At 38.4% G+C, this 15,074-nt stretch overlaps 1 protein-coding gene across 1 annotated transcript in view; it reads left to right on the top strand.

Moving 5' to 3' along the window:
* Positions 1-1,090: 1,090 nt before the first annotated feature.
* LOC113484938 (nuclear pore membrane glycoprotein 210-like) overlaps positions 1,091-15,074 on the top strand; it is a 58,480-nt gene continuing 44,496 nt past the window's right edge. The window contains 9 exon segments of the mRNA XM_026857627.1: positions 1,091-1,101; positions 2,034-2,170; positions 2,927-3,058; positions 7,554-7,650; positions 10,213-10,363; positions 12,155-12,287; positions 13,013-13,171; positions 13,647-13,715; positions 14,025-14,131. Coding sequence (XP_026713428.1) covers positions 1,091-1,101; positions 2,034-2,170; positions 2,927-3,058; positions 7,554-7,650; positions 10,213-10,363; positions 12,155-12,287; positions 13,013-13,171; positions 13,647-13,715; positions 14,025-14,131 — 996 coding nt within the window.

Here is a 15,074-nt window from a genome sequence, read left to right as displayed (position 1 = left end):
CCAATATTATGAATTAATAATGCGTTGAACTAAGGAATTTTGCCCAAGACACAGCTACCATACTGCTGTGCGGTGTCTAATGACCTGTACGCTGCCATTAGCATGCACAATTCAGAACGTTCTGACTGGGGGTTTGTGCCTTCAGAATGCAAGCTTTTGGGGCCTCATTGTTTGGACAGTGTAGTGTGATGAAATCCAGACCCCCACGTAGGGAACCAGAGAGCTGACACAAATGTATTTTTGTTTCATGTGAAGTTTCTGTGAGAAATGCAGTGTTTGCTTTCTTACTGACTGCTTTGAACCAAAGGGATTTTGGTGTCTTGCACGACTGGATTTGTCTTCAGAATTGTGCTTTTTTACTACTTAAGGTTGAAAACAGTATTTGGAGTTTTATTCCAGTGATTACAGCCAGATTGGTCCGTGCTGAGCTGGACTGCAACCGCTAACTCAAAGACAGCTATACATCTTGTGTTATGTTATTTTTTGAAATTAATACAATTTTAGTGAACAGGAAATTTTGTTCTTCACTATTTTGAATTGGTTGGTTCTTCCAGTAATAAAAGCAGGTAAAATCTACATCTGGGGAGAACAGCATGCATGGTATTACTGTTTGATTGAAACTTTCCCCCAGCTCCTTGCTGAGTTAGAAGGTTTTCCCCATAGATTACAGGGAAGTGTGTTTGAACATCCTCCAGAAGAAAAGTCTAAATCAATCCAGCTTCACCATTTTTTTCCAGGTGGGGATCTAGTACAGATAATGCAGTGATTTCATCAGAACTGCTGTCATCATCTGGAGAATGAACAGCTTTGTCATCAGTGCCTTCTTTCATTGCATCCCTGTGAAAGAGCTTTGCCTCAGGATCCTTGAGCAAACAGCTGTGCCTGTTTCAGGTGCTTAATTCATTAGCAGCTTAGACAGGGTGCTGGGCTCTGAGTTGGAGTCCAAGCAGGCTGCCTTTCTGCCTACTCTGCAGTAACTCCTGCAGGTGTGTAGCATGAGTGAGCAGTCTTGTAGAGCAGCCACGACCCAGTTTTCCAAACCTGTTAGTCAGCAGCTCATCCCAGTTCGGAGGGGTGAGGCTCTTTAACTATGTGCAAGAGGTATGGCCTGCTTCAATATTTTTATTGCTTTGAGCACTCTACATTCAGTCTTCAGATGTCTATTGCTGGTATCTGAAATTTCAAGAGACTCGGTTTTTAGTGACTTTTAAACTTTTTTTTTCCTCATCTTGATATTTTTGGCACACAGGAAATGAGAACTGGCTTCCACGTCCATCATGAGCTTCCCACAAGCTCATTTCTGAAGCAGTTGACTTTAGAAAAGCCATACAAGTCAGAGCAGGAAGTAAGATGCAGGAATTTAGGTCTAAATTCCATGTAGGCTTACGTTTCACCAAAGATGATTATGCGATTTTGCATGTTTTAAACAGTGTTCAGCTAAACAGACTAAATCAATATTTTTAGTTTCTTGATTGAAATATGTTGTCTCTTACTTGTTGAGAGCCTCTGCTATAGCAAACAGGTAATTATGATGTTCTGTCATCAGGGAAGACGTCCATTTTTTTCAGAACTTAGTTTCAGACTTGTTGAAAAATGCAACTACAAGTGGCGAATGGAGCTTTAGTTAAAATTATTTTACTTTATACTTCAGTATTCTGTATGTGGTTTTGCTTGTTCCATGTCTCTAAGCTAATAAATAGTCAGGCCAAAAGCTTTGTAACTTCTTTAAGTAGGTGAGTATAGCTCTGAACTGACGGAATTGCGTTCAGCAGTGTCCATGCTGTGGTAGAGGGCATGCTGTGCTTGTCTGCCTGGTCTCTGGTGGGCTCTGGTCTGTGCTTTCACCTTTCCTCAGCCTGCACTTGCTTTTGCTGAAGTCCTTGAGGAGCTGTTGCAATCCAGCTCTTACAAAAGTCGGGTCCTGACCTTGTAGCATGTCTTATGTAAATTATTTTGGTGGCTTTTAAACCAGACCTTTGATTTCTGTCTAGCAGTAACTTAAATCCTGCTCATGCAACCACGTAATCTTGTAGGTCCTCCACCAGGCCGGAAGTAGCGAGCATAGAGCTGGCGGATCAGGATGAGCGCCAGTGTTCACAGAGAGCTGTTGTCCAGGCACGGTCCTCCCAGCCCACACGTCTGACAAGTATCATCTTTGCTGAAGACATAAGTAAGTTTAACTTTTGTAAGCACACCACTACTTGCTTATGAGCATCCTGGCATCCTCGGGAAACAAAGTAGAGAATTAAAAGTGCACAAACCAAGACATTTCCATTCATATGCGTAGTCATTTTAAACTTTTCATGGGCATGGTTTTTAATAATTTTTGTTAAAGGCCTCAAATAAATGTTAATGATATTAATGATACATCCAGGAAAATGGGTAATTCTTTAAAAAAAAGGGGGGGGGGTGTTGGCTGAAAATAATTTTTAGTAATACTTTTTATGTAGCACAAATTCAGATGTGGATTTTGCCTTTGAAAATTGTCTGTCTGTCATACAATATACGTGGTTAGTTTTTATAATGACAGGCAAAATCAGATTGTCTTGCAGTCACTAAATGAAGAAGTATATACGTCTGTCTGTGGGTAACAGTCATAGTCTAGGACATGAGCCATGTCTGACAGCTGCATTGCAGAAACTCTCAATATGTACTGAGAGAAAATGTCTGAACTGTTTGTGCAGACGAAAATCACAAGTTTTTAAGATTTATTGTAAAGTTCAGTGAGGAAGGGAACTGCTTTTCTTGCTTGCTTAGCCACAGTCACCACTTGACCAAGACTTTCTTAGTCAAGGTCATGACCTAGTTTCAGTTCCTTCAGTGTCTTGTGTCATTAGCTAAATTTGAGGTGCATTTTGTGTTGGTGCTCTTGATGAGCACGTCCGGTGTTGCTGATTTCATGTGTTCTTTCTGATGTTTCTTCAAGAGACTGGACAAGTGCTTCGTTGTGATGCTATAGTTGATATAATTCATGACATTCAAATTGTGTCCACAACAAGAGAACTGTATCTTGAAGATTCACCACTGGAGCTAAAAATTCAGGCTTTGGATTCTGAAGGTAAGAGATATACTAGTAGGAGGTAAAATATATATCAAAACCCTTAATTGTCTGATCTGTGCACTGGTTTCATTTGTGACACGGTTGAACGTTAGCAGCCAAGCTGATTAATTTAAATGGAGTTATCTGGATAATAGATTGAGTAACATTGTTTTTGTTAAAGTGTAAAATCTAGATACCATCTGAATAGGAAGATCAAACACTGATTTCCAACAACATTTGCTTGTCATTTATCCTTATTGTTCCAGGAAACTTAACTGTAGTGCTAAGGGTATTTTTAAAAAACAGAGTTTAAAATAATTAAAATAAATGTGTCAGCTCTTCGCAATTTTACATCCAGGTCAGGTGTAAGAATGTAATGGAAAAAGTCCCAAGACTTGTCCCATTGAAACGTCCCACCAGGATTTAACTAGGCTGAGCAAGGCTACATGGGAATGTGAAGTAGTCTGCTCTTTTTTTTCTTCTTTTGAGATGAGATAGTCTAAAGAATTTTGCAAAAGGACGTTTTATCTGGGTCCAATCAAGCATCCAACAGGATATTCAGAGATGTATCAAGAGCAGTGTGGGCAGCAGGTCAGGGAGGGGATTCTGCTCCTTCTACTCTGCTTTCATGAGACCCCCCTCTGCAGGGCTGTGTCCAGCTCTGGGGGCACCAACATCAGAAGGACACGGATCTGCTTGAGTGGGGCCAGAGGAGGCCACAAAGATGCTCAGGGGGCAGGAGCACCCCCCTGTGAGGACAGGCTGAGAGAGTTGAGGGGGTTCAGCTGGGGAAGAGAAGGCTCCAGAGTGACCTTATAGTGACCTTCCAGTACTTAAAGGGGGCCACAGGAAAGGTGGGAGGGACTCTTGATCAGGGGATGTAGGGATAGGATGAGGGGTAATGGTTTTAAACTGAGAGAGGGCAGATTTAGATCAGATGTAAGGAAGAAATTCTTCCCTGTGAGGTGGTTGAGGCCCTGGCACAGGTTGCCCAGAGCAGCTGTGGCTGCCCCCTCCCTGGAAGAGTTCAAGGCCAGGTTGGACGGGGCTTTGGGAAACCTGGGCTGGTTGAAGGTGTCCCTGCCCATGGCAGGGAGGTGGGACTAGATGAACTTTAAGATCCCTTCCAACACAAAGCATTCTATAGTTTTATGATGTTGAAGACCAGCCACTTACTGCTTGGATTAATATCCCTTAAAATTATTACAGAAACACTCACTTTTGGGAGGTACCGTTTAGGCTTATAAAAGTCAGTGCATTTGGACTGAATGCATAATTATTTAATAGGAGCAGAAGACTTCTTTTCATACTGTTTGTAGCATCAGAAAAAGAACCATGATACTGGTAAAAACTTCATGCTTTGGTTTCAACAACTGATTTTTTTATGCACACGTCAACATTCACACAAACCAAGTGATTTTTAGGACAACTACTTGGCTGAAAGGGAATTACATGTAAAGCATCTCTAAAAGGTTGAATTGTTTATTTTGGTAGTTAATGAGCCCATCCTACGTTTGTTTGTTTGTAAACCATGAATGCCAGGTTATGTATGGAAATATCTTAATAATGAAAGGTAATTTTGTTTTCTTGTAGTATTCATAGTACCATATTCTTGACTTGGCATTTCTGCAAACTCTCAAGCATGCTCAATGGACAAATTTTCCTTGGAAGTCACCCAAGGTAGAGTCTGAACAGGAGCAGTGGTGCAGAACCTATGAAGAATGTTATAATCTGCATCACTGAAACAGGTTGTTGATTAGAAGCTGTAGGACTAAACTTTGCAATCTAAGTTTAGGGTATCAGGATACACTTAGCTTTGAAAATGAGTTCCTTTTCACACAAATAACTTTGGGATCCACCCTTGGGAGACCTTTTGACAAATTGAACTTGTGGTGATCTGTCTTGGCATGCTTTAAAAAAAAAATAATTCAAGAGCAGTGGCAAGTTTATTGAAGGACATAATTGTTCAGGTAAAGTCAGAGACTTGAATAAGGGATTTTTGCACAGTTTTCTTATAGAATTCAGAAGGTGAAAAAATCAATATAAAATAATTATCCTGTTTAATGAATATTTGGAAAAAATCTGCTTAGGTTTGTGAAAACTTGCACAAAGCACAGCTGCCAAGCCTGTCACTGCAGTCTCTGTGAGAGAGATTAGATGCATTGTATCAGCTGTTGTAGCTTTTTCCCTGGTATGTAAAGTTGTTAACTAGGCCCTAGGGATGTACCAAGTGTGATTTGTTTGGGGCTGATAGTGATTATTGCATCTTACATTGCCAGATCATTGCATCTGGTGTGGGTCAGACCATTCATTAATGTTGATTATTCTACTCCTGTGAGTATCAAGATATCTTAAGGAATATTTTCTTTCCGTGTTCCTTTTCATACTGTCTGGTTATTATTTTCATAAGCTGTATTTTTTAATCAGTTACATCATTCAGATTGCTTTTTGTACATCTTTTTAATGAGCCACTCTAAATACAAACTCAATCCCCAAATACTACTTTTCAAAGATTACTAAAACTAGAGAGGAAGATGAGCATGGGGATCTTTGGCTAAATTAAGTATAGAATATAGAAGGGGGAAAAAAAAAGTCATGGTATATATTGTTTTCTTTTATCTTTTGAACTTTGCTCAAGTTATTTTATTATGACTTAACTAGAGGGAAATTAAGTAAGAGAAAGACCTAAAGATGTGAGTTTTCATTTCTTTGGCTATGAGTGTGCAAGGAACACTGGCTTCCTGCCTCAGTGATGGAGCAGAGCGCAGCAAGACAGGTCTCCATGGTAGCTGGGGTTTGCTCCAGCCTTGCCAGGTCTGCTGCCTTTCTGCTGAAGCATCCCAGCGGAGCAGCTCTGGGCCGGGTGACGGCTGTGGAGCAGGAGCACGAGTCACTGCCTGTGTTGCCACCCGCAGAGCCTGGGCAGGTAATGTTACAGCTGGCCAGGACACCTGTCTGCAGCTCCGGTGACAGCTGCATGATCCTGCAGGGAGGCACAGAGACACTATACAGTTCATGACAAGCGCTGTATTACCTGTCTGCTGCCCTGGGGGCTGCCTCTGGTAGGCTTAACCTGGAGAGAGCTGCTGCCCTTCGTGCTGCCGAGATAGCTGATCCCATCTTGAACTAGTGAGACCCTGCATCGTCTGGGGAATGCCTGTGATAGTTTGTCTTTGATAACCTGACTTTGCCTTTGTAGTGAGGGACCCCAACAGGAGCCAGAACATCCAGGCCTCAGGGTGGTTCAGAGGCTGTAAGAATAGTTTTGTGCTTTTGCTACCAGTTTGCTGAGGCACTGGCTGTGTCTGGGTGTAGCCTCTCCATGGTGTCACGCTGCGCCTTTCTCCACTGGCCTTGAGATTGTCAGCTGGAGCAAAACAAAAGAGTGTAATTCATCTTTGCAAAGCTAAAGCATGCATCATTAAAGAAAGTTAGACTTGAGTGCATGTTAAATAATCCAGTCTCAATCAATTTTAATTGTCTTGTGTGTTTAGAGTTTTGTGTTTAAAATCCTATTTATGTGGGAATTGGAACTATCTGTAGTAACTTGTATAGAAATGGGAGAAACAACTTAAGGCTGTGCATTGTGTTAACTTGTCTTAATATTTCTGTGGCTTAAAAATGTCAGATACCTTTAAGCATAAAAATTCAATAATAAACTTGCTTTGATTCTTAGTTTATTTAGATATAAATGTTAAAGGGAGTAACACAAATGAAAATATATTTTAAAATATACTGGGATTTCAGTTCCATATTTATTTGTGCTGGTGGACACTGCAGTTCAGAGCAAGACTCATCTTGAAGATTGTAACATCTTTCAGATTAGCAGCTCCTTACACTTAAATGTAATCATGATAAATCTTTGTTTTCACTCTTTCCTTTCTCTTTCTTTTTGTTCCTTTCTATCATTTACAATTTCTCATGTTCTAGTGGTTCACGGTTTCTAGAAAGAAGGTGCTCAGTTTGAGTTCTTTGAGTGAGGACTTATTCCTGTTATGGGTAAATCATGGTTGTGCTCAGAACCAAAACAATGTATGGTGAAAGTGCAGTTCATCAGTGCTGTGAACTCAAGCTACTCAAATGATATCTCAGATCCCTGTGCTTCAAAATGAAAGGTTGTTTCACAGGGTTTTTTTAAGTCCTGTTAATATCTAAGAAGTAGTAAGGCTGTTGTGGTCAAGGGGAAAGGAACTGCTGGCTGCTGAGGGTATCTTAGGGGCTGACATGTGGAGGATGGGTGGTGGTGGCACCTGCGCCTAGCTGGTGGGCTTTGTGAAAAACATGAAGTGGGATATGGTGTTGCAAAATCTGAACAGAAAAGCCAGTTAACAGAAACATCTTAAATTTGCTTAAGTCAGTAAAGCAAGGTAGATTGTGGGTTTTAACTAAATACCTACAGTGCTTCTTTTAGGGATAAGATAGGGAAATTTCCTAGGGGAAGAAGTCCGTTTGTGTTCCAGGAAGACTGTGCTTGTTACTTACTTTTGTTTTAATCTGATTGATTGATTTATAGGAAACACTTTCAGCACATTGGCAGGGTTAGTCTTTGACTGGACAATAGTAAAAGACACAGAGGCTGATGGCTTCTCAGACTCCCACAATGCGTTACGGTAAGTTCATTTAATTTGTCCTTGAAAGTCTTGTGTCCATTAAGTTTGATGTATATAAATATTTCCCAACATCTAGCAGTTCACTAAACTGATGCCTGAGATGATAATTACGGGTCAGTTGTTTCAGGAATTTTTTTTTAAGTGGCTACTCAACAGACTGGGCACTCTTACCCTGTTTAATTTAACAACCAGTAGTGTTAATGAACAGCCCAGGTAGCTCTAGTGCAACAGATAGAAATAAATAGATGCATTTGTTGATCTTTCTGGAACATCTTATGCAAAGGAAATATATATCTCATGATTTCAGCAGAGACCTTTTTTTTAATAGTGGTGTTTTGTTTTTTGTTTTTTTTTTTTAAGGGAAAAAAAAGTCCTCTTCCATTTCAGAAAGGACCTCTCTGAATGTTTTGGTCAACACTTAGTTCAGGTTTTGAAATAGCTTTTTGAAAGGTTTTTTGGAGTGGACCAAGTACCTGCTTGTTAGCTAGACAGAGCTCATGAGGCTAGGTGAAATAATTCATTGAAAGATATTCAGTGAGGGTATTCAATATGTGAGTCTTTCAGACAAAGCAATGAATGGAAAGCACTTGCTTGATAAGTAAGCCATGGTACTCATTTCATCATCCGTACTGACTCAATAAGTTAACTGGAGTCTAGAAATGCTGTATTTTGTGGAAATGTATCCAAAGGTCTTGAAAGTGCTTTTCACCTCACTAATGAGATAAGTGTTTTTCAGTGTTTCTTATAATAAAGAAATACTCCCTCTATTTAATGGAGGTGGAGTTCTTGCCCAAAAGTCAGAAAATTCACCTGTGGCAACAGTAGGAATAGAATCCAGATTGGTTTGGGGTTTTTTCCTTCTATATTTGTCACCAGATCATCTGCCAGCTCTGCTGTTTTGGTGTTGTTTTTTAAATTTCATTAAGCATGTAGTTTTCCAGTGATGACTTCAATTGCTCTTCAGTGGCTTCAAACAGAAATTTGAGTTTCCACCATTATTAAACTAACCAGAATTGAAGGCTACTTAGAAATACCTTCCATGGGATATTTTTCAAGTTGAACTTTCAAGAGTTTCATCTTTGCACTGGCACCAACTGGTGTCAACCCACCAGGATCCTGTTATTTAGCAGTATTATGTCAGTATTCATTGTATTATATGCCATGGTGAATGTTGGTAGAAAAAATGCCTCCCTGTAAACGTGACTTTGACCAGACTGCAAACACTTGAAGCATGCTTTTTTCTCACAAAACAGGTATCTGTCAAGAAGATAGATACGTCTTGAGTACAGCTTTAGTCAAAGCCTCCCTAACATATAGTAGGCTTGTAAGATGAAATACATTCAAACTCATGCACCAGACGCTTCAGTTACTTCAGAAGACATGTTCCAGCAAAATGCGGCTAGATTGCAGGACATAAACTAATGTAGGAAACTGTCTTCCTTGAGAGAACATGGCTTTGTTGATGATTCTATGACTAGCATGCAGGGAAATGATCTCTCTTAGAGAGCAGAATGTTTTAACTGTTGACTTCCATCCTCAAACCTATTCCAGATACATTGGAAACAGAGTAGGGGTAGCGAACAAGGCTCTTTGCTACTGGGTAAACACAAACTCCAGTTTTGCAGCTGTGGAGAAACAAATGCACAGCATTACCTGAGGAAAGCCCGTTAAGCCCATAATCCACTTGAAGCTGCAGGTATAAGTGTATTGCCCCTGCGTACAGTGAGAGCCAGGGAGTGTGCTAATTGTTTCGTGGGACTTACGATCCAAGTCCTAGTCCATATGGAGCTGCTTGTTTCAGTATAAGTATTTGCTGGAGATGTGATTTTAACCAAACTGTTAGCACAGATATAATAGCTTAAAAATGTTCCAATGGTGTTAGCTTTGCAAAACAAACGATAAACTGTCATAAATATGTTCATATTCATAGCTGCTCTCAATATGACTTTACTGGTTTTACTGTGAAAGCACACATAAAGTCAACAGATCATGTGCATACAGAAGCTGGCAACCTTTAAAACATGGTCCTCTTTCAACTTTGTCCTGTCATTTACCCATTCGTGGCAAATTTCTTTCTGTTGTCACATCTCATTGAAATTTCTGACAGTTACTGCAAGTATTCTGCTTATAGAATTTTTTCCATCATCATTTATTAAGTGCATCGTAGCTTGTTCATACAGGTTGAAGTATGTTCTGGTTTGTTAAGCTGTTACTTCTGTTACATAAGCTTCTTGGGTCTTCCACATCACTTGTTCCACAATAATGTAGAGAGCTTTTGCAGTCTACACCACTTTAAAAATTGGAGGGATCTTTACAGACAACATGTGCAGTCTTCTGATATCTCTTGAAAGCCAACAACAAGCTTCAAACAAACTTATCAGTCACAGCAATTAACTGCAGATATCTTGAAGAATTAGTAAAATTTGGATATCTGGTCCCAGGCAGACATCTTAAATTTTCTTTAAAATGGAAATAGCTGGGAATAGATGCTGCTACTGTTTCTCTGTGGGTTTACAAACATTGGTTAACAATTTTTCATTCACTTTTTGGTTCATCTTTCAGTATACTCAAGTTCTTAGAATCCACTTATATTCCACCTTCCTATATATCAGAGATGGAGAAAGTTGCCAAGCAAGGAGATACCATTTTGGTGTCTGGAATGAAAACAGGGAGTTCTAAATTAAAAGCAAGAATACAAGAAAGCGTGTATAAGGTAAGGAACTTGCATTCATCTTTGTTTTTTTTATTATTTAGTTTTACAGTCCAATGTTACAGGAGTACTGCCAGTTGGCTCTGCCGTACTGTTCCCATTGTGGATGGCAGTGCTGCGTCTCTGCTGTACTGGATTGACTCTGCAGCCCATACCACAAAAGATGGCAGTGCTGCTTTCATCACCCTGAAAGGGTTGGGGCTCACTGCAGTTACCTAACCTAGGATGGTGCATGTGCCAGGGAGCATTTCTAGACCTAACTGACAAAAGGCCCTGTGGTAGAGGAATACACTTCAAATACCTCTGTACAATTTTATTATTCCTGATACTCATTCATTTTTTATATATATATATATATATATATATATATATATATATATATATATATATATATATAAATATATAAAAAAACGACCATCATGCTGGATAAGGCATTGGCCATTTAGCTCTTTTTAACAATAACCAACTAAAACACTTTAGGGCTCTCTTTTCAGTAAATAAATAGCTAGAACAAAGATTGCTATATTGGATATACCTTTATTTCCCGTTGTGCTTGAAATGAGTGTCATAGGAATACTTTGTTAGTATCTAATTCTACCTCATTGGATTCTGGTCTCCAAGGAGGGTCTTTGGGATTGGGCTGTCAATGCTACAAGGGTGTTAAACAGCAGTATTGGCGATCTTCCCAGCTGTTATGTAGATCCATGCTGTTGCTTTCTTTGTAACTTGTGGTGACTGAGTTTTTCATTTAACTCTTAGCAGGTTTTTATCTTAATAAAATTTACAAACGCGTGAGAGATTTTTATAGTTTATTGCTTACAGAAACACGTGTCATTGCGCTAGGATCAACTTAGTAGTGCACCTTAAACCTTCTGTAAATTTTTTTTTCTGAGGTTCATCTCATATTTGCAGTCTGGTTTTACAAATTTCTGTGTTTATATGTTTTATTTAATGTTTTTGCTTAAAGCAGAATTGCCTTGGACTATCTAACCCATACCTGTAAGAAGTGTTGAATGGAAATATTATCTAAATGTATGTAATATTAGTACCATGGCACAAAAAGTAGTGCATGTTAAGAATTGTGGTTTTGTTACGGTTCTGTCTAATTGCGATGGATATATTTATGTGATGAGTTAGTTTGACTTTTGTTCTTGAATGCTTGTAGCTTGCTTAATTTTCTGGTTTTTTTTTTCTCTGAATTAATTTTGAGCTGAAACTGTAAGTGAAATAATATTGTTCCATTTGCAGGGGTTTTTTATGGCTTTCTGGTTAGTAGTGCCTTTAAGTTTTTCACTGCTGCCAGCCTGCATGTTTTCAGTGAATCTTCCTCAGACAACTATAATAAAATTTACACAATTATCTGTTGTATTCCTAATTTAATAGACCAATGAGTTTGACACAGATTACTTAGTGAATTTATAATGGATATGTTGTATGGAGGCACCATGTTTTACAGTAGGGAAAATAAATTTCTGTATGTCTGAATAGTCACTGTACATCCGTCGCCAATTTTTCTGTGTTCTCCAGAAAACTGAGCCAAAATGATGTCCATACAAACTTGTGGGTTTTTTTTTCTTCAGCCTTGCATGGTAATCACAGGGCAGATGTCTCTTAACATTCATTGCCCCTTGTGTTTCCCTGTTGTGACAGAATTTGAGATGATAATAAAAACGCAATTACAGCAAGTAATATTTTTCACTTAATCTATAAGTTACTGCTGCATGGTCTGTTTCAAACAAATGAGCTGCTTTAAATGTGTTTTTTTTCTCTTTTTTTTTCCTCCTCAATCAATAGCATGTACACCCTGCTGAAGTCAGGTTGCTTATTTTGGAAAACATCCTTTTAAATCCAGCATATGACATTTATCTTCTGGTAGGAACATCAGTTCAGTACAGAGTTCAGAAAATAAGGCAAGGGAAGATTACAGGTTTGTCTTTTTTCTTTTTTTTTAAAAAAACCAACCACCTTTTATGTGAATTTTTAACTATGAAGAAATTTTAAATTTTGTTTAAACTACTTTGTTTAATACTGTTCTCCTAAACCACACGATGATACAGCTGTTCAGTTTTTTCTGTCAAAAAATTTGTGTCTATAACAGATATACTCTTGCAGATTTGTCAAGCACATGAAGGTAAGGGTAACTTAGAATAGGAGCTAACACGACAGTTTAGATGTACTCATTTATTTCACATTGTCTAAGAAGCTGTGTTTGACTTTCTTAGTTAAATTGAATTTAGAATAGTAACGTTTCTAACAGAAAATATTTAATTGACAAATGGAATGCTGGTTCAATACCCACTACATGAGCTAGTAGTGCAGAATGGAGTTTCCGAAGTCATCAGTAACTCTTAGAAGGTAATTTGACCGCTTTTGAAGCTGGGAATTAATTGGATGTTAGGTCTGAACAGTGGGATGATATTCATTGGAAATTGCAGCTTCAAAGAAATTAAAGTTAGGAGAGAATCTCATTTTGTGTGTGTGTGTGTGTGTATGTGCTGATATCACAGAAATGCTATTTCTAAAAGACATTAAAAATAGTAATTTAATGTGTGCACTAGGCATCAGTAAAAATTAATCAGCAATAATTACCAGCATCCAAACACCGACACACTTGCTTTTACTGTTTCATATGTTGTCTTGGTTTTTGTACAGAATTAATGATGCCATCTGATCAGTATGAACTGCAGCTACAGAACAATGTACTTAGTCCCGAGGGAGATCCATCCTGGCCAGTTGCCAAGCTGGACCAGGCAACGTCAGTTGTAACTGCATTGCAGCAGGGACAAACAAACCTCGTACTTGGGCACAAGAGTATCCTTCCTAGCTGATGCTTTTCCATCCAGATGTTCATGGCAGGAGACAAACTTCCCACCCTTTGGAGCATAAAAAGATAAAATTACTCACATATGTACCAGTAGTCTTGAAAATCAGGAGCACCTGGTGGAGTCATAGGAAGCAGCACGGTTGTGAATTTGGTCTCAACAGAGCTGCCTGATGCTTTGAAATGTTCTAGGAAATTAGGTTGGCAAAAGATCAATTAAATCATGTCTGTTCCCCTCAGTCAGTGTGGGAATGTGATGGGGGCTTTATTTAACTTTTATATTTAGAGCATTATGTTCTTTAGTGGAATCTCTCTAAAATGCTCACTGACTTTCAGGATAGTGGTGGTAACATTTATTTTCACTGTACAATTAGCTTTAAATATCCAAAGAGGCACAAGGAGCCCCAGGAACAAGCTGATCTTTACTTGACTTTTGTCAAAACTTTTCCTTTACTGAGACTTCAGGTATTCGCATGCAAGGGGTTTCCAGACTACCAAACAGCACTATCTATGTGGTAACTCCCGGATATTTAGGTTGGTACTGGCTGCAATTTTCCTGATTGTTTAATGTAATTTCTTGCCTTGTTTTTGTATTTTTCTGTGTGTATATACAACACTTACATTTCTTGTATTACTTTTCCTAGACAAGTAATTTTTTTTCGTAAAAGTAGCTCAATGTGAAATAGATTTAATAGTGTATATTTATTTTCTTTCATCTCTGTATTCAGCAGCTTAAAACAATGAATGTGCATCTTCAGAGTGTGGGCACCAAAAGCAAAATGCTTATATCCGTTACATAAAGAGGCTGTTGGTTTGTGCTGTTCAATATTTCCTGTTTTGTAGGATTTACAGTTCATCCAGGTGACAGATGGGTCCTAGAAACAGGCAGACTTTATGAAATTACAATTGAAGTGTATGATAAATCAAGCAATAAGGTGTATTTATCTGATGTAAGTTGAAATGTTGATGTATTTCTGAGTGTCTGTCTCCTAAACCCTGGCTTCCTTTGAAATAAGTTGAGCAGTTTCTTATTTACATTGTGTTAGGACATTTCAAAGCCTGTTGTTTCTCGCCTTTTCCTTTTTTCCCTTTGTTTAGTTGTTGTGGTTTGTTTGTTTTAAACAAAGCACTCTGGGTCTTTCATGTGAAAATGTCCATTAGAGTCTTAAGTGCTGTAGAAAAAAAATGGAAGAAGTTGGACAGTGCACCTCAAACATGTAGCTTAGGCATTGCACTGGAAATTGCAAACATAGTGTAACTATTGGAGAGCAGTACTAATACAGTATTTTATCCCCCCCATGTTTAGGGGGATCAGCAATCCCCCCAAATAAAAGTATTGTCAGTTTTAGAAGCAATCTTTCCTGTTAATGAATGAGGTGTACAGTAGGCTTAACACTCCTTGGGGAGCTACTTGTTTTCTTTTAGTTCATGATGGGAAAAGCTTAGCTGATCAGCTAGCATTAAAACACTTCACTGGTGGTTAAATAAGATCAATTCTAGATACCAAATACTCATTGCCCTAAAAAAAAAAAAAAAAAAAAAAAAAAAAAAAAAAAAAAATTCATTTGCAAGCAGAAAAAAATTATTAAATAATGCTTTTCAGAATATTGGGTTTCTGCGAGTGATATTTGCACTTACTTGCTTCCTGAAATACAGATCTGAGATTCAGATAGATCTCAGAAGGAATGTGCTGTTGGGGCAATATAGTTGCATGTTCTTCCCCTTTTTTGTTTAAGAATGAGAAAATTAAGATGCTACTGTAAAATATTAATTATTCAGTGGTATAAATATTGGTAGTTTTCATGTTAAATTACATGTCACTGATAATTTTAAAAAGTAAATATTTTCTGTGGAGTTAATGCTGTGTCTAAAAGATATAATCTTGCTGAAAGA

Source organism: Athene cunicularia, assembly GCF_003259725.1.
Source record: "Athene cunicularia isolate RWA chromosome 12 unlocalized genomic scaffold, athCun1 chr12_part1, whole genome shotgun sequence".
In the NCBI taxonomy this organism is placed as follows: Eukaryota; Metazoa; Chordata; class Aves; order Strigiformes; family Strigidae; genus Athene; species Athene cunicularia.
The sequence above is the reverse complement of the archived record's forward strand: the minus strand, read 5'-3'. Positions and strand labels throughout refer to the sequence as shown.